At 36.2% G+C, this 26,778-nt stretch overlaps 2 protein-coding genes across 18 annotated transcripts in view; both read right to left on the reverse strand.

Annotated features, from left to right (window-relative positions):
* Positions 1–479: 479 nt before the first annotated feature.
* On the reverse strand, positions 480–3,469 carry FGFBP2 (fibroblast growth factor binding protein 2). The gene is made up of 2 exons (XM_027729454.2): positions 1,708–3,469; positions 480–855 (listed from the first exon to the last, which is right to left on the reverse strand). Exon 1 carries the CDS (start codon positions 2,282–2,284, stop codon positions 1,721–1,723), a length of 564 nt encoding a protein of 187 aa, XP_027585255.2. The 5' UTR covers positions 2,285–3,469; the 3' UTR covers positions 480–855; positions 1,708–1,720.
* A 621-nt stretch (positions 3,470–4,090) lies between these two features.
* PROM1 (prominin 1) overlaps positions 4,091–26,778 on the reverse strand; it is a 62,510-nt gene continuing 39,822 nt past the window's right edge. For 3 of the 17 annotated variants that reach the window (XM_039383567.1, XM_039383563.1, XM_039383564.1), the window contains 23 exons: positions 26,604–26,627; positions 25,745–25,962; positions 25,249–25,323; positions 24,041–24,104; positions 23,479–23,487; positions 22,172–22,331; positions 20,046–20,198; positions 19,087–19,210; positions 18,568–18,671; positions 18,044–18,128; positions 16,918–17,064; positions 16,575–16,646; positions 14,024–14,116; positions 13,284–13,310; positions 12,903–12,956; positions 11,380–11,460; positions 11,225–11,293; positions 10,603–10,695; positions 9,049–9,164; positions 8,346–8,369; positions 7,897–7,965; positions 5,787–5,827; positions 4,091–5,545 (listed from right to left, as the gene is read on the reverse strand). In XM_039383567.1, coding sequence (XP_039239501.1) covers positions 5,809–5,827; positions 7,897–7,965; positions 8,346–8,369; positions 9,049–9,164; positions 10,603–10,695; positions 11,225–11,293; positions 11,380–11,460; positions 12,903–12,956; positions 13,284–13,310; positions 14,024–14,116; positions 16,575–16,646; positions 16,918–17,064; positions 18,044–18,128; positions 18,568–18,671; positions 19,087–19,210; positions 20,046–20,198; positions 22,172–22,331; positions 23,479–23,487; positions 24,041–24,104; positions 25,249–25,323; positions 25,745–25,962; positions 26,604–26,627 — 1,880 coding nt within the window. In that variant the 3' untranslated portion in view covers positions 4,091–5,545; positions 5,787–5,808. Of the gene's footprint in view, positions 5,546–5,786; positions 5,828–7,896; positions 8,634–9,048; positions 9,165–10,602; positions 10,696–11,224; positions 11,294–11,379; positions 11,461–12,902; positions 12,957–13,283; positions 13,311–14,023; positions 14,117–16,574; positions 16,647–16,917; positions 17,065–18,043; positions 18,129–18,567; positions 18,672–19,086; positions 19,211–20,045; positions 20,199–22,171; positions 22,332–23,478; positions 23,488–24,040; positions 24,105–25,248; positions 25,324–25,744; positions 25,963–26,603; positions 26,628–26,778 lie in introns of those variants that run through there. The other 14 variants (XM_039383570.1, XM_027729444.2, XM_027729452.2 and 11 more) reach the window with 12 other exon arrangements.

Below are 26,778 nucleotides of genomic sequence, written 5' to 3' on the forward strand. Positions count from 1 at the left end.
GGAACAAAAGGGATCACTGTTAAATAATAATCTGAATATAAACACGTCATAGTCTGACAACAGGCCATTAGGTCTTGTTTTGTGTTTTGATGAAATTTATGCAACTGCCCAAGTTGCCAAGTGAGTTACTTTTCAGAAAATCTACTGAACCCAAACGTTAATATTACCACTAAGAGGTCCTGATAACATTGAACTCTGCAGATGCATCACTGATGAACATTTGTTTAGAAATGTAAATGTATTCTTACGCTACTCTACAATCTTTTTTTTTCCCCGCTGGCTGAAACTCATCATTGTAATATAAACCTCACAATATTGAAAATATTAATATTAATGAAAATGTGTTCACAGTGCGAAAGTAATGACTCAGACCTGTAACTTCTCTAACACATTCTACCAACAATCTCATAGGAAACAAGTGTCAAATACTGTGACTTTATACAAGTAGCACTAGTTAAAATTTTATGAAAGCACACAAGTATGTTTAAAAAAATTTTATTTTTATTGTTTGCACTAACTGTATCATCATTAACAGCTTTCATCTCTAACAAACTAAAGCAAATCAGCACATACAAAAACCTATGCAAGGTCAGCACTCCTAAAGCAGAACCTCTGTTATTTAAATGCACACCTGGGTGTGTAACAAGTCTAGTGACAGTTCGTTCATCCTAACACTTTAAACACAGTCACTCCAGTTTCATGCATTTTTCAGGGCTGTTAAAAAGTTTCATTTTAGGGGCATAAAAAGAAAACACCTACAAGATTAATAGAGATAATTTGTTTTTAAACCAAAATTCTTATGTCTAAATTATTAAACTACAGCAAGGACCCTTCTTCAGCTGTAATAATTTTGCTCTGCAAAACAAAAAAGAAAAAAAAATTAGTCACTTTGCTGTTTTAGGCATAAATTATCATTAGCAACCTAAACACTTGCCAGCTCATGCTGCATATACTCCCATTTCTGTCAAGTGTTTGCCAGGTTCACTCACCAGCTCCTGGCTTTCTCTCTGAGCCGAAATGGAAGTGTGTATAAAACTAATCAGTTCTGCAATGAAGAGCTTTGCCTTTTTAAATCCTGGTGGAAAACCTGAGACTTACCAGGCAATCACCTGCATGTGATCTCTTGTCAACCCTACAGTAACAGACCCACAAACCAAGACAGTCCATTTGGTTTTACTAATTTCTGCAAGTTGTTTCTTAACTAATTGTTGAAATTAAAATAGTTGATTATTAACTAGCAGTTTTGATGAATAAACTTTATCCTCTCAGTTTCTGAATGTAGTTTTAATTTGTTCTAGCTGGTGCAGCATTTGTTATTGGATCTGATGCATTTGTTATTTATCTTACTTCCCTGGGATAAATCCAGAAGGGAAGGAATGACAGAAGGAGAAAAATTAGCCCAATTCAAACAGTTAGAATGGAAATACTGTAAGATTAACAACAATAGATAGGGCAAACATCTGAGTACGTACTAAAGACCTCATGTGAGGCTGTAAGGGAATCCTGAACTAACAGGCATCACTGAAAGTTTAACCCAGCCCCTCAGAAGCCACAAAACAGGATTTGCAATGTCAGATTTTAGCAAGTGAGACTAGAATCTCCCTCCCTGTCCACATTCCTGAGAGATCCCCAAAGTAAATTTAAAACAAAAGTACAATAGAATTACTGTTGAGTATATTCTACTGTGCTTCCAGATGCTAATTTTACCTGAAGTGAGTCCTTAACCCCTAAAGATGCCAATAATGTAGGAGCAGAAACCATGCAGGGATTCCCAGCAATGTTCCCGTGCCAGTTTCATTGCTTCTGTTTCATTTTCAGACCCTTGCCCTGCTCCTCTCATAGAAGTGGACATTTTCTGCGCTGATTCTTCCTGGTTTGCTAGCTCTTCTGGCTCCACACCAGTAGCTATTTGCTTCATGAGAGCCTCTGGAGGAGCCTTTTGGCACATGGAGGTCTTCAACACTTCTGTGGATTCACAAGCATGAGGGATCTTTCTAAGTTCCGCAGCGATCTGATTCCAGTAAATCTTTGGATTATTTCTGAAAGCACGACAGACTGATGGCTTGCCAGTGAATTCACACCAGTAGGACATAGCTTGGCTTTTGCATTCAATTCTAAGTTTCATCTCCTCATCGTCCCCACTAATGCTCATTGTGCAAATGTCTTTGGTTTTAGTCCGAAATTTGATTTCTTCACCATTGCTTCTTCTCTTTGGCTTCAGCTTCTGTCCCAATCCTCCCATACCACAGATAACAACTAGGAAAAGAAGAGTAAAACCCTTCATGGTGTGAGGAGTTGACCGAGATCCCTGAGCAACACGATCCAAAAAAGCGAAATCAGTAAGTAAATGGTTGCTCACAATTTAAAGGCTTGGTGCACAAAGAAGCCTCTTTCCAGCAAAACATGGGACGTAAGGGTTGGGCTTTTTTATAAAAATAATAAATCACACTTCAGTAGGCATGTGCCCATAATTTATAGCCTGAGGGAGTGTCGAATAACCTTGGGAGTGTGAACTCCCAAGAAGGTAACAAGACAAGTCTTGTAAATGCAGTTAAATACAGAACGATAGTTGTATAACTGAGAAGCACATTCCTATTCAGGATGAACATGTCATATTTGATTTTTAACAGATATTTGCCATTCTCCAGCTGCTTTATAGCTATCTTCATGCCAGAGCTTGTAAGACCATATCAAAGAAAAAAAGATAAAAGTGTCAAAACAATCTCTGCAGCTACATCTGGATGATTATAAATGTGTCCTAGTAAAAAAGGCTGATTTGTACAACCGGTTTTCTTTGGATTTGCACAGTAAGGATGCACCTTTAGCACTTCATTTTGTCAGCACATGACATGCACTGAGGATGCATGAAAGATAAACCGTACATTCTTTGAGCCATGAAAGATTTTTACACTTGCAATACTTAAGCAAGATAAGGAATAAAGCTTGAGCAAAATAAGGTATTACAGGCCTAAACATACACCAAACGTTTGGAAGTTTTATCATCATTGTCACACCATGAGTTACTTTCAGCTGACAGAGCAAGACATCAGAACTAATTTATCATGGGTCACAGCAGCAGGAAACAGACCACAAAGCATATCAGAGAGATATTTGTGCTTCATCACTTTTTACTTTTTTTTTTCTTTTTAAAAAAGGTATTTTCCTGTTCATAAAAAGTGAGCTGTAAAAATGACATAAAATAAAGGCAAGAGAATAGAAATATTTTAGTGTGGTTTCTGCTGCAGTAACTAAAAGCAGAGCTAAGGAAAAATCACTGTAACTCCCCTGGCATTCAGAAGGTCATGAGGAAAAGCCCTTGCCCACCTCACACTTAATTTCAAGGATTTCAAATCCCTATTGCAAGCACTCAAATGCCTCATAATACTTGACAAACAACTGTATTGTTTGCACTTTGTTATGCACAACAGCATTGACAGTTCTTAGATAAGAAACTAAAGACATCTGTCTCATTCTAATAACTGCTAAAGAGTTTAAAACAACTTAAAAGTTACTTTATACCACTTTCAGATCTCTTGTTCTCAAAGTTTTCAAGTTTAATCATGAAAACAAATAAATTACAAGGATAAGGATAAATACCAAAATTTGGATTACAGTATATTTACATATTACAGCTACTAGGTTACTGCCAAGTGTTTGTCTCACTCCCATCTGACTTTGCGTCCTCTGTCCGCCTGTGCTTCAGATGAAAGAGCTCATGGTCTCTTGTATCAGTAGAAAACAATTGTCCTTTTACAAGGTAAGCTAGAATGCCAGCAGTGAACTATGGGAGCTGAAGAACTAGCAAATGTTTAATTCTCCTGTCAGGGTTACAGAAACAGGTTATATGGATATACTCCACAACTCATTAGCTTGATTCCTACCATCTTTGCATAATTCAGATCCTTTGTGGAAGTTGGAAGCTCCCTCACCCAGAGTCAATGTTCTTTCAGTCCATCCTGCTCCAAAAATAAAAGTCAAATACAGCAGAAATTTTTATTCAGGGTAAAAAAATTAATTTTCCTAAGATTTTAACTCAGTGCAACTCTTCTGAGACAGCTCTACACAACAAAACAACTGAGAATCAAACATCAGGTAGTTAAGTAAGTTCTTTTTTATTTAAATGAACTGGGAACATTTTCTCAAATTAAAAATAGAAACTTTTAAAAATCTGCAGTTCTGAACATTACATATACACATATGCTACATACTGTCAATTAGAAATGTTTCCATTTATGACGTAAAAATTAAAAATTTAAGGTTATTCTGGATTAAAGACTTGTATCACTTTTCAAGCATTTCTTTGAAATTATGATAATGACTTACAGAATTAACCCTACTTCAACATAATGAACCTTGCTGGAAACGAAGTTGACAATACTGATATATGAAGAGATTATTTTAGATCAATATATCCAACTACTTCACCTGCCAAAACATTTTAGACTGGTAACATACATACTTTTGGCCTTTTGATGAATTCTGTTGTTAACTAACTCAGCAATGCAACTGTTTGCCTAAATTCAAGGCTGTAACTCTTAGTAACACAAATGTTAACTCCATTGCTAAACATATTTGAATTTTAACATTGGAAATCACAGTTTAAAATTATTTAGCAAGAATAGTATCACTGCCCCCAAAAGAGTCACAGTGACACCATTAAGGACGTTACAGAAGTGGGTGTCAAAGAGGAAAAGGAAGACAGAGAATGTAAAGCATTCTAAAAATTGCCAACATAGGACATCCCTCATGCTCTTTTTGAGTACTACTGAACTCTAGAAAGCTTAGCTTTTTCACTATATTATGCAACCCGCACACTCCCAACCCCCCCCCTCAAAGTTTAAAAACAAACTTCTCCAAAAAGTTTTTGTTAGGTCTATACTGCAAAACCCGCTAAATATTAAATAATTTAAAAAAAAAAAAAAGAGGAAGAAAACAAAACTACAACTGAACTTTTCTGATGCACAAAGAGACACAGTGGAACCCATTAAAATTCAAATTTAGTCCAATGTGGTCATTCAAGAGCACCAAATAGCAACACTGATCATGCTGGTAAATTCATTTGTGTAGAGTATTATACAATATTAAAATCTTAACTAAACACTTAGAAGTTTTAAGAAAAATGTATATACAAAAGTCTCTGTATACAAAATGTATTTTTATGTAAACGTGTATGTACTGTATTTAACACAAATCAACAATTAAAGATAAGAACTTGAACAACTGTCAGAGAATTCCTAGGCAAAGGCTGTTATCTAATTAATTTATATACTGTGATGTAAGGTACAAAGCCCAGTGTAAAAAAAGTAAAAAACAGAAAACATTTTTATTCAAGCCTTGAACAGTGGTATTTGAGAGGCAGTGCCCTGATCTCAAAATATTCTGTACAGTAGTTTATGGCATAACATTCAATAGTATATTTGGGATTTACAGTACAGCTGACATAAAACAAATGGCTCAGGATTCGTCAGATGAATGGAAATGCCAATACACTTGGAAGAATAATGATATGCTCCCGTAGAAGAATCTTGAGCCTCATTTACATAGCCTGGAAATAATAACAAAAACAATTCAGGAAAATCTGATAAAAAATTGATAAAGATAAAATTTTAATGTCATTTAAACAGAATGAAGGCACAGATTTTCATATGAACCTGAATATGGTTGAAAAAGTTTTTTTATTTTTAAACCTTAGAGCACCTTAGAGAGTTACAGAAACCAGAGCAGCTTTCTTAAAAATAGTAAAGTAGTAATAGACCTAGAATTGACTTAAAAAGCTTATTACTTACCCCTTAACGTTTCCAGTATGTGTTACCACTGTTCCACAGAGCTGTACAAGGAAAAAAAAACAGAAACCAAACCCATCATTTTCTTTTGGCCACAAATGGAACAGAAATACTCTGTCTAACTAAGGTGAGACCAGCTCAGTTGGCACAGACTCTTCTCAGTCTTTTACCCATTCAGTCAAGCATTCTTCAAACAAGAGGAAATAGATTCATGGTTCTCTCCATCAACCTTTCTGGTTACCTTTGTTTCATGATAGAAAGAAATGCCTGGATCACCTATCCAACACCATTCCTTTGCAAACTTAATCCTCTTTAAACTTAAGCCTCCTGTTTTTCTCTCACAAAAATGGTGGCTGCATTTAAGGTTATTTGTATCTTTGATATGTATATGAAAACCCCTTGTGTGAGACACACACACCTCAAAGACCTCTCACTTGTACTTACATATCTTAGTGTTATAAAAATATTTGCCTCTCTTTCCTGATTTTGAAGGTCAAAAAAAAAAAAATCCCAACCCTATGGGATTCTTTAAACCTGCAAAAGTACAGGTGTACAGAGATCTATTCAAAGTTGTATCCCTCAAAGTATCTCCAAAAATAATTTGTAGGAAATCAAAAAAAATCAAGGATAAAAGTGAAGAGTATGCTGAAATGAAAATTAAAACCAAGACTTTATTCATATGGGAATTCCATATTGAGAAATTCAAAGCATGTATGCCATAATTAGCAGTTTTTCAAATTATCTCAGCAGATCAGAAGCCAGCACTGCTTCAAACTGAATGTTTAAATTTTATTACGGAAGCCCATTTTAAGTAACTCAGAATTTAGGAAAAGGAAGTCAGGACTGAACTAGTGGATCTTTGTGTAAAACATTATTTTATGCTAGTCATTTTTAGGTTATTCAGGAACACAATTACCTATTCATCGACGACTGAAATACCACAATAAAACATGATATGAACCTTAAGAGTATTAATATCTACACTAAAGATTCAAAGATCAGAAAGGGACTTCCAATGCCTGAGCAATTATTAGTTTCCTCTTATGTACAGTACTGAAAGTTCTTAAAAATGACAGTGGACAGTACTTTAGAATTAAACACCTTGTCAGTCAATTTAGAGAGTAAGTACCCTTTAGTTGCAGAACAGACCACAAAAATTGTGATCATAAATATCACTAAAAACTCCTTCAGAATGAGATGTGGAATCAAGATCTGGTCAGTAAATAAGTATTGTAAAATACAGTTTTAAATACTACTACTAATAATAATCATTATCATCATCATCAGATGCAGCCATAAAATCTGACAAGACCCAAACTCTGAGCTCTCTTGGTATTTACCCATTATTTAAGAGTGGTTATATCTTCTCTGCAAATAATCAACCTATACTTTCAGTCATGAAGTTGCAAGTTAAAGCACAGTGAGCTACAGATTTCAATCATAAATTTGATCCTTCCTTATGCAACTTGCAAAGTCTGCAAAGCCAAATACTGAAGTTGTGGGACATCCTATGTTATCCCTATGGAAACTGAAATTCTCACAGCTAGTTTAAGTTTTATGGCACGGTTGTTGCAGAGGCAGAAAAGAACCCAAATCTCCTCTTTTTACACATAACTTGAACTTCTTGTTTTGTGATGTTACATTCTAGTCCTACCCATACAGAAACACCCATTTTCTATGTTCATGCTTTCTGCATACGTGAATCACCTGCCTTCTGCACAGGAAAAGCCCTTCTCACCATTTAAAAAATAAAATTACTCAAGAGTACAAATGCATCCCAGCCTATCACATTCAACTGCTATCAGAGTATTTTAATAGGTTTGTCAATTTAGGACTACCCACTGTGCTAGCTAAATACCTAATTACATGGATTTGAAGATCAAATATAGGCAATTCCTTTGTTAAGCTGCAGGAAATTACTACAGTGTCTGCTGTTATGTAAAGAATATTTGAGAAATATAAATCATACAGCATTTGTTATAGTTAATAATCATGCAAAAAACCAAACAAAATTAAATGATTCACTTTAAAGCATGCAGAAAATTGAACAGATGATTAAAAGAGTAGCTTAAGTAAGGACACATGAAGGCATGCAGTTTCAGACTTGGTTTACCTTGTAAAAACAGGATTGTGTATACCATATAAATGCTCTTTATGATAACCATTATTACCATTTTCTGTACTGTAATAAAATAAATACACCAAGAAAGACCATGTTAACTATAAGATGCACTATGTACAGTATGGCTTCTAAGACATGTACATGGGTGATGGTATGATATGCAAAGATAAACTGTGTCTGTACAATAGAATATAATTTATCCTTTGTAACTTTCAGGAGTTATGGCATAATTATAATTTTACATTTTAAAATATTTTTATCTTCTCAAAAAATCAATTAATTATTTTTCTATTCTTGTTGAGTTGGATACTCTAATATAATGTATAAAGTCTGGTGAAACAGATCACGTTACCTCTTTAGAAGTAACAAGTTACATTAAAAATATAAACCCTCCCATATTAATAAAATAATTTTAGCAAATATCAGCAAAAATGTCTTACGTTTTCATGGGTATAGTTTCGACACTAAAAAACACAGAAAAGGAGGAGTAATTAACTAGACAGTAATAAGTGAGTAATTTTAGCTGTACACGACTGTTTCTGCTCTACTGACTTGTGAATGTGCCATGAAAAATGACCAGTGTGAAATGTGAGAAATGCAGTGCACAGGTTACATAAACGATGAGCAAAACAAAGAGCAGAAAAGAAAACAGTAAAAACAAAACTGATGGGAAAATACGTAAGAATAGTTATCATAAAGTAAAATGCCAAGTCCCTGAGACAGAGGAACTGCAATTGAAAAAGGAAAGACTGGTTAGGAATAACTAAGACAGCAAGAAAGCAAATCATTAATTCAAGGAGATTACAAATCAAGCATAATTCACCTTAACAGGTTACTTAGCAGAGCTAATAACTTGCACATTTGGAACTTATTTATATAAACATTGCTCATGAAGCCCTGAAGACCTCATCCTGAAATAAATTTCTCAAGGTCAGAGCCAGCACTATCTGCAGAGTCATGGACCCCAAAGGCCAACTGCATGAAGCACTTTGCAGGCACCGACCCAAACCAGCAGCATTTCCCAGGAACATGGGCATCTGCTCTGTCAGCACAGGTTTAAGGATTATAGAGCCTTCACATGAAACACTAGAAAAAACATTTTAATCCATTTGCCATTTAGTTTATTTAGGAGTATATACTTACTCATCATACACATCCTCTGTATCCATTCTACGATAGTATTTAGAGAGTTTTACAGCAAAAATTATGGCAGGAATTAAAAACATTGAAGAGCCTCCCAAACCAAACCAGAAGGTATTCTGAAACAAAACAAAATCAAGAAAAAAAAAGATCATGGAGAAAATTAACCAGAAAAGTAATAACCCCTGCTTGATGTTTGAACCACTGTTCCCAGAACACAGCAGAAATTAGTGGCACCGGTCTGATGGTCTGTCTGAGCTCCTTTATACCAGTGTGGAACATGGTACATAAAGCATTCTCCACTGTCAGTGTGAGCCAACCTAAGAACACGACCAATCTTACAAATGTAACCAAACAGAAATATGGCCAAAGTTGCTCAAAGCTACAGGGCCATAGTGGCCTAAGAAGTTATTTCAATGTACTCAGCTGTGGGCTAGAAAGCAACTTCCCATCTCACTCTTAATTTACTAGCCATGTTGGGTTTTTTCCTTGATATTTTAAACCATCTTTCTTGCAATTCTTGTCAAAATATGAGTTCACAGCACTTTCTCAAGGTACTTTATAACTTGTTAATTGAAGCCCTGTTTGTGTAACTAATTTCATTATCATACAGTTGAACTGAGTTATAACCTGATGTTAAAATGATGATTTTTCAAATTTGATTTGTATTGGCTGGAGGGATTTTGACTTCCAAGTGACTCAGCTAAGTTCTATTGTAAGGGAAAATCATGGATCATCTCTTACCACAAAGGAGAACAGAAGCTCTGTAATGTATGAACTAATCAATGAGTACAACATGATTCCAGCAGGTTAAGAGGTTTTCATAGTTAAGCATTACCAAGATTAAGCATTACTTAGTTAAGCATTATCAAGGTTAGAGTGCTTTGCCTTTGACAGCTTGCACATATTTACTGCTGGTACGATTAGGACCCAGCTCAATGTGCCATAAAGCTAAGTAATAGCTAGGAGACATTTTAGGTACTTTCCAGGTACATGGTTGCTTGCTTTACTTTTAATACATGCTGTCCTCTTTCCAAGCTCTCTTGGCAAGATGAAAAAGCCAGTATTGCCCTTATATACTGCTACAAGTCATGCTCCAAGTCCCCAACATACAGAAACTAATCAAGATCTGTCTGCTACAAGTCAAGTGATAAAACCTCATTTAGGTTTTCTAGATTCCAGGAAAGATACTTGAGAAAGTTTTCCCTTGTATTTTCCACTCACTTTCTGCTCTCACTCCAATCCTGTAAGTCAGAAATGGTTACAGCTGAAACTTCAGACCTTTCTGCTTTTCCACTTCAAGGTGGTACAGAATCAGTTGATTTTACAAAATTCTTGCTAATACAAGCTGAAGCTTAATGAAAACCTAAAACAAGTCCAGCACTGGTTTGTCTTTGGACTTGATCCAGATCAGATCATTTTCCTTACATAACTTGGTATGTGATACTTTATTATTTTACTTCAGAATAGTCTAGCTGGAATAATTACACGTAGATGTACATTAAAAGAATTTCCCACTTGATACCCCAATTTTGAGTAAAATAAAATGTTTCTTACCACAGAATCGGTTATATAGCTGCATAAAAAAATATCTACTGCTGTATCTATCACGTTGGCAATAGGTTTGCATGCTGCTACTTCCATGGCAATCTGAAAGAAAGATTTAAAAAAAATACAATATCTAACAGAATAAAATAAGAATCTCAAAACTTGCTTACAGTTAAATTTTACTAAATTGTTATGTCTCACCCTACCCAAATTCAAAATAAATACCAGTGGGATATGCTACCATCTGAACATCTTTTAAACATCAGCTTACTTTCTCAAAGCCTGCAGCTGAAGAGAGAAATTTAAAACAAGACGCTAATGACATCAATTTGAACTATGCAGGTGAGACTCAATGCAGTATTGCTACAAATGGTAGATTTCAGGCTAGCCCTGAAAACAACATTGTTAAATTTGCACTGCATTCCAAACAACACAGCTCTTCATTTCTATTCTGCAAACCCAACAAAACTCTACGAGACCAACTTTCTCACTGATACTAAATACAAATGTATTAAAAACTGAAATTATAGAACATACCAAAAGTAACATTTTGGTGGTATTATTATTATATTTAGCTTTATTATGTTTTTTTTTAAACATAGCTTTTCTCAATTAAGTAAATGCACCTTACCGACTCCTTGACCCACTCAGTGTATTGCTCAAAGTAGCCAACTATGGTATCCATGTACTTTTTTGTCTCCTAGGACCAGATAAAAGAGAACAAAAGCAAGTTAACCTCTACCTCCATGACATCAAATTAATGTACTTTGATCAAATAAAGCTTACCTGGACAATAACTTGAGAAGCGTTGTTATTTATGAGAAACTGGGCAGCATTAACAGCACTAATGACATTTTTCACCTTAACCTGGAGAGGAAGAGATGGTGTTTAATATAAATAAATCCCTTTCAGGCTGTTGCAATGGTTCTGGAGCCATTGTCAGGACCTGTTCTCTTAATGAACCAGTGTCACTGTCTTGTCAAAATCTGACAAAACATGCAATTCTAGACAGAACATGAGCCTGCCTAAGGATTCATGATCATCTGACAAAATTCTCTCACTACTAAAAAAGGTTTGTATCAGTGGTTAAGACTAGTATCTTTTCCTGGAAACTACACAACTAATTTATATACTAGGATCTGTTTTATCTTCCACTCTCTTTCTTTTCTTTAAGTGTAGAAATAGTTACATCAATGCCTGTATATGCACTACAGACACACACGGTGCACAGGAAGAAAACATTGGGCCATATACTATCACAAAAACTTTTGATGACTAGGGTAGGATTCTATACAGCCAGAATATGCCAGTATTCAATAACCTAAAGGATTGAGATGCTTTTTCAATATATATACAACCCCATAAAGTCTTTCAAAGAACACACACAAAGAACAGTGCACATAGAGCCTGAAAATGTAGAGATGTCAAACATGATCCCTTTCTCATCAACACTTTATTTTACGGTTTCTTACCTCCCCACCCAGACTCAAATCACAGACTCTAAAAGACATCTAACTGGTCTGCTGCTGTGGATGGGTGAAAAATGCAATGGGAAGCACTGAGGTAGGTATGACCCACAAAGCTGTTGTAACTATGACCATGTTAATGTGCCTAGATTCTTGCTACCAGAGCCAAGGCAGGCTGGTGGCAACAGAAAGCTTTGCTCCCAGAAAAGTAACTGTCCTGTTGGCCTCACTCTCTGGCAGAGCATGGAGCCAGTTGGTCTCACTGTGATGCAGGCAGCAGTTGCTACCTAGAGAGGAAACCTGGGCTGCCCTGGGGAAGCCTCTATACAGATCCAGGTTCCCACAGTGAGGATGCTGCTGCAGGAGCAGGGAGTTAACAGGTACCATCTAATGAAAGAGAGCCCAGTGGGAGCTGAACATGGAACAAGAGGTGGTTAAGGATGTGAATCACAAAGCTCTCTCTTGTCAGTTGTACTCTTGCATTTTGTTTCTTGGTCGTTCCCCCCAAGTTTTGCAGTCAAGGATTCTAGAAAAACAATAAACCTACATTTTGAGGAAAATGAATAAGCACACTATACAGAACTGTACTGAAGCCTATTTTATCATGTGACAACTCAGTTTACAATTCATTCTCCAAAAAACACCTCAACCATTCATTTTTTTTCCCCTTTTTGCGCAGAGGAGATATCTAACTCCTTGTTACTACCTCAATACATTACAATCTCTCGCAGTAACAGAACAGCTGTAAATAGAAGAAAACTGCACTGAAAATATATGCCCTGCATATGTGGCGAAAGGATTTAAAACACAAAAATGTTCCTGCTGCCAGAAAGAGAAGCTTACCATAAGTTCAGATGATGTTTTCTTCAGTAACCTAACGCTCTGGTTTAAAGTGCTCTATTGGAAAAGAGGGGAGAAAAGAAGCTTCAAGTCATTACTACAGGTATGAGCACACCTGGTTTAATATTATATTAATACTTTGATCTTCTATAGATTATTTTGTTATTAATACTAAGTATCACACTATGTGTAACAGTAACAACTGCATTAAAATGAATACATTGTGGGTTTAATCAGTATTTTGCCAACAGCACTGACTTAACTAGAGTTAGATCCAACAAACTCAGTAAGATTTAGCTGGAGGGAGGACAGAACAGTTAAAATCAGAACCAAGTGTTCAGAGAATTCTATATTGTGCAGTTTCTGAAGGGAAAAAGCACTTACCCTAGCTTTAACATATTTCTTGACAGTCAGTTTTTGTAAAAGAAAAAAGAGATGAAAATAATTAGGAGTTAATTAGGAAAGAACAGCATAGAATCAGAGTGGACCAGAAGACCTAATGTTTTTCTACAGGTCGGCTTTGATAGGGGCAGAAATACTGTATCAGATGCCAGGATAAATTAAAGGTCTTCATGTTATGTAGAGGAAGAAGTAACATCAAGCAGGTAGGAGATTCACAGCTTGATACTATACAAATCCATGTTTGGCAAAATCAGGCAGAAGCAGCCCTTTGACATCTTTCAGAGCATCAATAAAAAAACCACTTTGGCTCTAAATGCTACTCTCGAGAGTTTCCAATTCTGTTAGGTGACTGCTAACTCCAAGAAATAAAGTGTGAAAGTGGTAACTGCCTTTATTACTGAAGACAAATGGCAAGCAAAAAAGAAAACGAGTGATTTCGGGTTAGAGCTTTGTAAAGTTCTCCCCTGCTTCCTCTTTTATTCATATATAACCACAAGTAGCTACAGAAAGAAATAGTGAAGAAAAAGGTCATGATTTTAAACAGTATTATAAAACAGTAGTATTACAAGTAGGAAAACTATTTATTAAACACATACTTTAGTCAGATTACTCTTCACTGACACAATCTGTGCTAATGCAAGTCCAGCCCTCTAACCTTTATTTAAGAGATTTAGAGATTCATATTTTCTACAAATGTTTCAATATTACTTTCATGTTTTTACCATAGCTTGCTCTAGTGGAACAACTTGCTGGTTATGAATCATCCGAATGCTGTTTGCGTGTCCTTTTAAGGCATTTTCCAGTGCTCCTTTTGGCTGCAAAAAATGCAATTATGCAGTATTGTTCAGTAATCTCAAAGCTTCCCAACAAAGCAAAAACCAAAGAAAGTTGCACATTATACCCATCCACTCCAGAACAGCTCATGCTAAAAATGGGATATGGCAAACTGAATTCCTCAACACAAGGAGGGGAAAATAATCACTGTATTAATAATTCAAGCCTCAACAACCAAACCAGATATATCACCTTGCTTTTCTGGCTACAACATTATCAGCACAGATTTAACTGAAGGGAATTTTCACATGGTGCACTAAGTAATTTTAAATACAGAAGAGTGAGCACACCTCCCTAGCAGTTGCCACAAGCCAGACCTCACTGCAAGAACCCCGCAGCACTGCGCCCCAGCTGGGACGAGCATCTCTCAGTCATGGGTACTTGCTTCTGTTTTGGCAATGTGGACATCACCCTGAGGCATCCTCTGCTTTCTGAGAGGCACAGAAATATAGATATTTTCAGCCAGCAACTTGGAAAGATGCCTGTGAAGGGTATTTTCCATTTCTGTGGCTCCTGCCTTTCAGTCAGAAGATTTGAGTTCGTGCCCTGATTTTCAAGTCCAAATGCCTGTCTGGAGCTCACGCTCGTTGCAAAACCCTAAAAATTTCATTTTACTCCCAGAAATAAATCTATTTTCCATTTCCTTTTGGTGGCAAAACCACTTGGCTCCTTGCATCTACACCGAATACACACTGTTAACTTTGGAAGTGTAATAATGGCAGACCTCAATGCTCAGAGATGTGTTTCCTTCCTGGGAAATGTTCATGTAAGCATGAATTCCAGAAGTTTTTAGTTTATTTTTTAATTGATTACTCTAAGATCTATCACTAATAACAAAGTGGGATTATAAAATATCCGTGGAAACCAGTATCATTTTTTAATAATCTAATGTCTGTAATACATTGTATTGCTGTGGTTTTGGGCTTTTTTTAGACATTTCATAGATTACATTAAATAGCATCACAAGGAAGAAATAAAAACATACACTGTTATAGTGAACACATTTACTACTGCATTTGTCTTTTATATGAAGAAATTACTCTGTCTGATCTATTCTCAATTCTACTGCTTCCTTAAGATTCTACTACTATAAAAAATAATGAAAACAGCCTACCAGGACAATATATTTTCCTTTATGAAACTATGCAGAACATATCTCAGGGGCAACTCGATGTTAACATGTTTGAAGAACTCCAGCTTTCACTTGTAAAATAGCCCCAAATCAACAACAAAACCACCTCACCTGTATAACCTTCCAAATGGCATAGTAAAAACTGGAAATTGAAGTAAAGTGTGGCCAAAGATACTGGTATGTGCCCAAGTTAGCAGGCAACCTACATGGGTAAGCAGGCAATGTGCAGCTCACCGATGGTGCTTGGAGAACTTGCTAACTACAATACAGGAAAACTCCAGGAGCAGCTGACCTTGACACAAGTGCACATGAAGCAGAAAAAAGCCCCAACCAACAACAACAACAAAAAAACCACCAAAAAACCCACCAAAAAACCAAACCCAGCAACAGGTGTGCACAAATTATGCAAAAAGCTGAAGTAAACAAAGCAGGGGCTTCCACTGGTGCCCTCCTTTCCCTGGAGGAAGGACGGATGGATATCTGATAAATTGCAAACAACGTGGTCTCCCTCTGCTGTGTCCCTTAGTGATCCAACCAATTGTAGTATGTGTGCAGTGTAACTCTTCCTCCTACATTGCAAGCAGGAATCTGTCTGGGGCCGGTGTCCAAACCATGACTTTAATTTTGAAAAATGAGTACAAAACGACCTTGACATGCATACAAACGTATCAAGTGAATAGTCACTATCCATTAACATGGATCTGTGCCACTTGCAGACTGATTCATTTGTGGGAAATGTTGTAGCAGTACCCTCTGACCATTCTCCATGTGTCTGCTTTCAAAAACCCCTTCAGAGAAGACAGGGTTTCTTTTGTGCATTCTCCCTCAACAATGCAGCCCCAGTTCTCACTAGAGCTCTTATGAGCTGCCACAGTATAAATATCATCACTAATTGCAAAGTCTTCCGCTCACTAACTGAAAGAAAATTAATTCAAACCATCTTTTCCATCATGATCTAACCCATTTTTCTTCTATCTCGGACCTGAAAATGTAGAGAGCATAACAGGAAATACTGGAATGGAGTATTCCCCTCAGTTCTTAAGCAAACAGTGCAATTTAAGAAAACAGACTTCCAAAGCAGAAACTGCACAACAGCATACAAAAATCAATAATTAGCAACATCTAAAATATAACTCATAGGAAACACTGTTCTAGAAAGTTTTTCCTTACATGACAGTGCACAATGTATGTAAGTGTCTAAAGTACAAGAATTCTCCCACAGAAAGTCTACTTTGCCATGTATTTATACTTATATGATATAAAAATGATACATTTTATGTATTATTTTATTATTGAATTAAACTTACCAGCTGGTCTGCTCTTGCTTCTAAGTCATTAGCAAAGGAGAGAAGATCAACCTTGGTAACACTTTTATTGATCTGAAACAAGATGTGAATAGTGAGAAAAGGAGTGTGTTGTTATTGCATTTACACAGTTTGTACTTAACTATACTACCTACTCTGTTTACTCTTTATTTCTTTAAATATTTACTGACCTTAACTTCTGAAGTGCTTTTTTTCCCCAACTTCTATTATCCTTCAAAATATGGCCTTTCACACAAAAGCAGATTTTTCTGTTTTGCCCATAGTTAAAGAAATATTTCATTTTATACTTTGTCCCAGTCATGTCTCTGGTTGACTACAGTCTCACCTCTGTCAAATATGCTGAAAAGTCTATCCCATCTATTCCTGAAGAGCTGAAATTCAGAAGATTCTCCTTCCCAATTTCATCCAGCAGAATGATTTTGCTGAGGTTTATCTGAATATGTTCAATTTTAAGTGCCACATCTTCTGTATACTGAGAAGGAAACAAAAGAAAAGCATAAAAGTAGTTTGCAACCAGTTCATATTCTGCTATAGCCCCTGCCCAAAGCATCTTGCTTTTGGTGATGACTCATTTCCACAGAGAAGCATGCACTGACTTTTGCTTACATCAGTTTAATTTAATTAACTTTAATCCACCAGGTAATGTTGGTGGCAGTGTTCTTCCCTTCCCTGCAGTATCCACAGTACCCAGTCAGGCCAAGTTCTAACCTACCTATGCCTCTTTCATACCAATGAATTACTTGCTTTCTGTTCTGTTTTAAGCAGGCTTCCCTGAATAAATGCTAGTCCCTCCTAAGAGAGAGACTAACATCCCTCCAGGAAACGTTATCCTTAAGAACATTATTTGGGACAGGGACTCTGTCTGTTAACTGTGGGTTCAGTGCCTGGCAGTACAGAACATGTATCCCTGAGGGGTTGCTGTAATGAAGACAGGGACTACAGGCAACCCCAAAATTACTACAGTCATGTAATGACAGTGCAGTCACGGATTATTAGAGCTTAACTGAAAAGATTATTTAATCCCAACCCCTTCCAACCATTCTTAAGACCACGGTATATCATATCCTAGATCAACACAAATCTGACTGTAATCAGAAGAGAACGCACCAAGAAAGGCATTTACATAAAAAGAAGACTGTCATTAAAACACCATAAGCAGCCTTTGGAAGACACTAGACTTCAACCTTCCTTCTATGCAAGCTTCAAAGTTAAAACCAACATTATTATCAGCACCCATAAAAAAAGCACATGGACCACTAAGAGTGGTAAAAATCATCTTATTTGTAACTAGACTTCTTTTTTCAGATTAGCTTGGACAGTTCTTGACTCCTTGAAGGATGTTTTGTATATAAAACCAAAAATCTCATAAAACCAGGACACACTGTACAATGTTTTGAGAGCAAACATCCTTCAGAAACAATCACACACTCACTCATAGTTTCTTTACTTACCATACTAATATTTAGAAACTCATTGATATTGAACAGGTATTCCAGGTGAAGGGAAGTATAAATTCCTTTGTTTTCCTTGCAATCACTAAAAAAACACAAATACACAGATCAGCCTAAAAACCACCTGGAGGACCAAGTATTAAAAGAATGATTAATGAATTTTTCTTATTCTAAGAAAATCAATCCTTTAGAAAAAAAATACTGGCTATATTTTTTGAAGCTAAGACTACAAGAAAAGTAATTAATAGTTGTCTCAAAGATGCAAAATATTTTATCAAAGAGTTTGACCAGTATCACCATACAATATTATGCTAAGACTACCTCTAATAACTCATATATGGGAGAAAATTGCTTTTGCTAGTGATTCACTAGAAAATCAGAATGTCTTCTGGAACATGTGTGATTTTTGGATGTGCCTGGAAAACGAAGCATGGAAGATACCACCAAATCAGTATGTGTAAAATGAATGAACTAAAAGTGAATTAAATATGAAATGAATTAAATCTTAATCATAATTTTAATACCTGTACACTTTTTCAAAAGTCAAGTTAACATTTGGGTTTTTAAAGAGGATGCCAGCAAGATAGTTTTTCCATTGCTGATTTAGTAAGTAAGGTGTATCCAAAACCTAGAAGACAAAATTCAGTAACGTTACTATAATTCCAAGTTTCTTCATGTACTTGTTCATATGTGGTCTTTTGACACATACCCACACCTAAGCTTATCACCCACTAATGAAAATATAAGAATAACAGCAAATTCAAACTCTGGCGCAGAAAGTGAATATTAAAGCTTCCCATCACTGAGGAAAGCTGAATCAGAAAAATCTGTCTCCAAAGGAAGACAGGCATGCAGTACTTACACTGCAAAGCAAATTAAACCAAGAAAGGATGAATATCTCTATTTGGTGTGTAAGGAGAAAGTAAAGCCAGATCCAAACTCACTTAAAGTGTCCTATAAAAAATAATATGCCATACAGAGCTAACAAGACCATTGGGACTCACTGGGATCCTAATAATTTTTAATAACATGAATAACTTCACCTTGAATAAATTTTTATCTTCAAAGGGCTCACAGACCAGTTTTTCTACATTTCCACCTGTGACAAACGTGAGCACCACTACAGTCATCAGCACCCAGGAGAAAAGAAAACTGAATCCAACTCCTCTGAAAAAGAAATAAGTTGAATAAGTTTTTGCTTTTTAAGAACATTTTATACACACACACACAGAGACACACACTTGGGGTAACAGTGAGGCCAACAGTTAGGAGTTATAACAGAGATAGAAAAACTGATAGACAGTTGAAATACTTCTGTTTTCCAAATATGTTCTTGTCCTCTGAAACAAATGTTTCAGCACTGTAAAGTCTTCAGCTAAAGTGCATCTAAAATGCTCACATTTGCATTGGGTGTGCAAACTGTTTTAAGAATTACATTTAAGAGCCACAAAACCATACAATTTTCTTTTTTAAATTCAACTCTTTAGCCTTGTGCTCCCAAAAATGTTTTAGGAAGGTTTCAGGTGCAATCTTCTCCTGCAGCCAGCAGAAACAACATTAATCCACTACTAGGCACTTTTCATCCCCAAACCTTCTGAAATGCTCTGAGAAAATCAAGTGTCTCTGGTCTCCTCGCATGGCTTTTTAATTTTGAGCAAATGCTCAAGTGCACTAAAAAGCTATGACTTTCTCCTTTTATTTTCAATTATCTGTTCCCAGTTTTTCCAGTTCCCAAAGCGGCTTACACAGAAATTCATTAGCTAAAACACTCGCCTTAGAACAGTAGATTCAGAAGTTTTATCCTTCAGCTATGATCCTCAATGAAAGAGCAACCCAAAATCCCCAAGTCCCTCGAGTATGTGAGATCAATATTTATTTCTACTTTTCCTCAGCAGATATAGATAGGTAACAAACCAGATTGTTTTTTAGGTCCTCCAAAATCAACCAAAGCAACTTTCTACAGGTACACTTAGTTCATTTTTCCCATATGAGTGAAACTTACGCCATAAGAAAGTTTCCTCCAGTGTTGGAGATACAGCCTCTGGTTGTTGGAGAAGCATGTTTATCATAACCACAGGTGCCACATAGCAATCCAAGATAGTAAAAGACCAGAATGAGGACCACCATGCAGCACAGAATGAGACACCCCAGCCACCTGAGGAATAAAAGACGAAGTTTTTTGTTATTTTCATGCAAAGAACACGCTGGAGACCTGCAGAGAACATCATGCAATACTATATTCCCAACTGGCCCACTCGTGGATCTGTCTGAGCAACAAATGCTAGCAACAAAAACAAGCATTCACTACACTAGTGTGTATTTTGGACCAGAACATGGTTATTGCTGGACTACAGGCAGCTGCTGCTGAAGGACTGGGGAACAGGCACCACAGGAACAAGGTGTCCCCAACACCAGTTACTGCAGGTGGACTGTGCTGAAGCATCAAAGTGCTCCAAGTGGAGCAAACAATGACTCAGAAGAAGCAGATGTTCAAACAGTAATTTATTCAAGAAGCAATGAAGAAATTTATGAATGTGGACTGGCCATCACTCATTAAGTACACAGCTGCTCTTACTGCAAGGCTTACTAACTTTTTGGACACAGTGTTAGGCTTGTAATTGTAAATAACTATATTTTAGGCTGTAAAAACCTAGGCATTGTGTGGAATGCTTTCAGTGATTGGAACAGTTAACAGAACTTGATGAGGAGAAAGATCTTGGATAGGAAATGAACTTTAATTTTTATTAAGTACATCACACAACAGGTCTATCTGTCTACATAGCTGGAGCACATCTATTTATTCATACATTATATATCACATTCTAGCCTTTAATCCTCTCCCAATTTCCTCTGCACTTCTTTTTCTCTTCTGTTGTCACTTATATTTTTAAGTTCCCTTTTTTCCTCCCTGTACCTCTGTAGAGAAAATTCTGCAAAAGAAATACTGTAATGAACATGCACAGCTAATAAAAAGGAAGCCATTAATGCTGACAGGCATATTTGTAAGAGGATATTTATTAAGAACTGCAAATAAGGCACCTGTAATTAAGAAAGGAATGGATAGAAAATAATTTAAACAACTACAGGCTTGTTGGTCTCATTTGTACTTGAAGTATTATTAGGTTAGACAAAAACATGCATTTAAGTGTCAATTTAGATGAGATATATTCTCCAGTAGCAGAATAAAACAATATATTTATTTGGTTAAATGCTATGTGAGCTTCAAAGAAAATACTGATAAATTTGTCAAATTAAGGTTCACCACAAAAACTGTCAGATAAGGAATGGGCTAAAGGTAAGGTTCTAAAAAAGGTTCTAGAAGTTCAGTCTTCTGCTCACTTTTATTTAACACTGCATTAAAGCCATCAACACACAGTCTGTAGCAATGAAACTGATTAGGACACAAAGATAAAAGCAATTATCAATTATAAAATCAACCGAAGAGTCAAACAAAATGTAGGGAGAATCTGATGAGCTTGACGACAGAAATGACTAAATCTGGACAAAGGTAGGAAATAAAAAGCTTTATGCTTCAAAATACAAGATTACTCAACTGTAAGAGCCACAAAGTCTCAAACAGAAAGAGTATGTTCCTCTCAATGTACAGTTAACCCAGGCATTTGCAAGGACAAGTGCTACACCAGCAGGGACACACGCGGGTGAGCACAGATTTACAGGTGTGAGGCAGAATCCCTGCTACTCCCCTGTGGTAAAAAGGGTGCAATAACAAGGATTGGCTGCAAGGTCTCTGTGGTCCTATGCCCTCACAACTTACCCGCAACTCAGTGAAAACAAGCCCTAACTAAAAAGTCACCCTGGCATTATAGAACAATTGATTTCCTTTAGGTGTTACATCTTTGACATCTACCTACCTCTATCCTTCCTGAAAAAGACATGAAGGCCTAGAGTAGAAACTACCTCCTGCTCTGTGGTGGAACAGCACACAGATGTTGATTAGCTGCATTTTTGCCCTTTACCAAAATGCCAGTAACAAACATAGCATGCCTTATAGCATCTTTGTTTCACTGTGTTCATCATTAATAGTTTACTTGCCTTTATAGACCACTAAACTATTAAAAGTATTAACAACAGGTAACACTTCACTCCTGCCTTATTTCATGTACATACCTGTAGAAATCATACTGCTCCACTAGTGGAAAATAATCTTGAACATATGCCTCACTCTGTGTAAGATATACCATCAAATCGTCTAAAATCTTCTGAACAGGGAGTGCTTTTGTGAAGGTAGTAATATTTGAACCAATGGATTCCAGCACGCTTTTGATATCTAAAAGAATATACATATTGCACTGTTACAGATCCATAGAGGAAATTCACATTCCATGTATGCATTATAAAATGCTATTAAGCCATTTGCCACATGTAACAAGCAAGCCATGAAGACAAGTGTGAGGAAGAGACAAGCAGGCAACAAAAACATCAAGCTTTGAAGTAACACAATGGCATTTTAAAACGCACACTTTGTTTTTAGCATTCAGCTTAATGATGAAAGATGTAGAAGTTGAGCCAGAGTTGTTCCTCTTGTCTTTCGTTATAATGAATGTGTCACCTTTTTATCTAGCCAGCTTAAATCTTCCTTTTCATGCAATATTGCAAATGGTAACACTGATCAAGACAATTAGCCACTAAGTTTATGAAGGAGAAGATCAAAATCTATTTAAACTCCATGCCTTGGGAATATAACACTGTGAAAGAAATTATACTGCTTATATTGAGAATCTATACTAGTTCTTTTCAACCGTATTAAAGGAGATTACTTAAATAAATTCTTTCCAATTAATGAGCAACACTCTTGAGGTAACGATCAATTAATCCATTTTTCCCTCAGATAATGAACAAACATGCTACCCTATACTTACAGTTTAGATATACGCTATTTAGATTTACAGACACATGATTAATTCACTTATTACACACCCTGTCTATGTGTAAAATGCAGTTTCTCTACACTCTCCCCCTTCTTTCAACTTGAAACATACTTGGAACAGCAGGATGTATAACTACAGGTTGCAATTTGGTAGCAGACAACACCTTCTATTCTCAAACAAGACCGTCTGTTTTGATGTTTACTCTTCAAATCAACCAGGTAACAAATCATTCTTTTTTTAGAAGTTTATAAATAAATGCATTTTTTTCTAGTAAACCCATTTATATGCTTTGTAACTCAAACTCAGTTTAGTGCAAACAAACTCAAAAAATTTATAAATAGGTAAATTAAGATGGCTTGTCTGTGTTTACACATAGCAGCAGATACTGAAAATGAGTAAATCTGCTCTAGGTTTCCTAATGACAAGTATAACATTGATTTTCTAAAACTGGCTCATTTTAGGCAAGTTCACACAGTACACTATGCTCGTATCTATAGTGTCCTTCATTTTGCCCAGGAGGGGAAGAAAAAGAACAGAAAAACTTACAAGGAACAGCTGCTTATATAATTCAGAACAGGTCCACAATGCAAGAACAAAAATTAAAACAGATTAGTATACATACACTATACTACCATACAGGTATGGTCAAAGATTAAAAAGTGTAAAGCCCAAGTAATAAAACAATTAAGACAGCCATTTAAATTATCCTTAAAGGTATATTTTTACCTTCCCTTTGCCATCCACTACATTTTAATACAACTGCAGGCAGGTTCAGGTTTTTTAACATCACACTCCTAAATATGTCATAAACACATCAGTCAAGGAAAATTAGCCTTTCAACCAAATAAAGTGCCAGTGTGAAGCTGGGATCCCAAGATTTCTCGTGACTAAAAAGCCTAACAGATAAAACACCTCCATAATATACCATATGGCCTATTTTTAGATTTAATTTTGGGTCCTCATTAAGACACAGTTGCCTTCTATGTTTTTTTTCTAGCACCAGATTTAAAAAAAAAGAAGTTACTCTTTTAATGATCTTTAGCCAAGAAAATATATTATCAATAAAAGAAAACAAAAACATTAATCAAAGTGAAAAGACAGTCCTCACCTGATAAAATGTTCCTGGTTTGATTCACCACTAAGTCTGGAGTATCATTAAAAGCTGCATAGCCCTAAGAATAGAAGTTGGAAAGATCAGAGCATGTTTCCCGTTGTCATATTGGTTGCAATTTTTTTCCTTTTATTCAAGGATCAAAAGTATACACATACGAAAATATATGTGATAAAACTATGAAAAATACATTTTTATCACTACACATTAGAAAAGATGAAAGTAAAATAGGAACTCTAAGTATATTTCAGATTCAGTTTGCTCTTCAGAGTATTCCTTGAAAAAAAAAAAGCTAAATTTAAATATACATGAATCAGTTACAATGACCTCAAACTTTGTTGCCTGTCAGACCAAGAATGCACATATGAAAATTCAGTAGGTGAAAGGAGTTACTGTGTACCAGCCAAACGCCTCCCCTTTCCAAGTCTATGCCTTCCAAACACGAAATGCATGTTACAAACAATGAAATCCAACTGCCTCTAAAGACGGGGTGATGCTTTCTTCAGTGACAAGGCAAAAGAAAGGGTCTAAGCCATGGGAACAAAGCTGAGCAGCTTATCTGGACAGAAAGGATATGCTTGAATCCTTACTCCCTGCAAGCCTGATCACTTCAAAAGCATGCAGGGGTCTAAGGGCCGGCAGACATTTTGGTTCTGCCCTCTATTCCTAGAAAATGTTTTCAGATTCCTAGATTTTTCAACTGCCCAAACTAAGTAATTTTTTTTTTCTAGGTGAAAATCATTGTGTTTTGTGGAAAGTCTTGCAAAAATACTAATAGTAATTACACTTTGTCCATTACACCAGATTTAATGTCAAGTATGTACATTAGGAATTTAGAAGAAGTATTTCAATACAATAAAACTAATCAGGAGAGCATAGGGGTTTTTTATTTCTTTAGCTTGAACCAAAAAATAGAACATGCTATTGGATCCATGTTTCTGCCTTTTTGGTTTTTTAGGATTGTTCTTTCAACCTGACAATTCACAAACATTTTTGACCTGTAGTATCCTGGAGATACAAAGCATTACATTCTTGTTTTCAAGTATTATATCTTGGCCAAACAATGGAATAATGAGAGACATCCACCACAAAGCAGGATGAGGTGGGAACAAAAGAATTCTGCTTGAGAAACCAAGGGAAAACAAGTGATTCACAAGTATCCCAGATTATTAATTAAGAGTTTACAAGTCTGTCAAGAAACATACCTTTTGAACGAGACTAGAAAGGTCTATTTTAAGGACATCATTGACCTTTGCAAGCTGTGAGCTCACTCCTGGCAACTAGGAAGCAAAAAACATGCCTGAGTCACATGAAGTAGCAGTCTGGCTAATTTAGTAAATATTTCACAGTTAGGAGAGAGGGTAAAGAAACTAAAATGATTTGTAGCAGAATCTTTCTAACACACTCCTGAAACCTCTGCTGTACAAAAGCAAAGCTTAACCTCAGCATTTTTGGGAGGGCAGGTTATTTCACTGCCCAGAGCAGCACTTTTAACATAGCTGCTTGACACACATTTTATCCTCTTCTACACAGAAGATGAAAACAGTGACTGGAATTACCCAGAAACACAGAATAAGGGAAGGTCACTTATCTGACAAGTGACAGCACACACCAAGCCACTAAAAGCTGCAGAAACACTACCGGGTTTGCTCAAGGCAATCACGCTCTAAGAGTCTGAAAAACATTATTATAAAATCTTACCCCACTAAAATTGGCATTGACGTTCAGTTGACTTAATGAATTCCTGATGATATTGCACGTTGAGGCGGCCTGAGCCGCATTGCACGCGGAGTCATTGAGGGTGTTGCTGAGATGCGTTTTAACATCCGTCAAGTTTGCACGAAGCCTCTCTGTTCCCTCCTGTAGAACCTCTACAGAGACACTCACATTTTCCAGTGCTTCCTTCGTTTCTCTGATGGCTGCAAGGATGGGAAATTTTTAAAAAAACACTTTAGTTAGAAAGCAGACTATAGATACAGATATGAAAAGAAAGTGCACGTGCATAAATGCTACGATATTCTTAACAATACTGATCTAAATAATCCTGCCTCCCTCCCAAAAAAACCCTCTAGCACAGAATATGTACTTTTTGCACATAAAAATACATCACTCATGCTTTCTTACAAAGAAATGAATCCGCTCAGGCTATTTTCATTGAGATTCCATCCACTTCCCAGATTACTCTTTTATACCTTTTCCCTACCTCTCCTTACTCAGTGATTTCAGTAAAGAACTTTAACACGTGGTCATTAGAAATTGGAAGAAAGCCCATATCCACAAAACAGTATTTTCAGTATTTTGCTTATAATCTAAATCACAAATTATGCAGCTGCAAGATGAAAGGTAAGGAGATCATGTTGCATCAGCCAAGCATTAATAAACGTTCAGCACTGGCTTTAGATTTTATCCCAATCACACCAAATAAACAGAACAAAATGAAAAAAACCCCAAACACTGAACAGGTGTTTAGTACACAAAGAACCACACAGACACAACTAAAAAACAAGTTACAAAAGTAAAGTGCACTTCACACAACACAAGGTTTTACCGTATTTTTTACCTTTGATAGCCCTTTCCACTTTGACTTCAAGACAAATAAGAGAAATAAAGCAAAAAAGGAGAACGATGACAAGTGAATGAGAAAGAATTAATGGTTAAAAAAAAAATAAAACAAAACCAAAGTGACTCAAGTTCTTGGGTGTCTTTCCCTTTTTTCTATAAGCTCTACCTGATTC

This window comes from Pipra filicauda, unplaced genomic scaffold, assembly GCF_003945595.2.
Source record: "Pipra filicauda isolate LSUMZ 115617 unplaced genomic scaffold, ASM394559v2 scaffold316_size853178_pilon, whole genome shotgun sequence".
NCBI lineage: Eukaryota > Metazoa > Chordata > Aves > Passeriformes > Pipridae > Pipra > Pipra filicauda.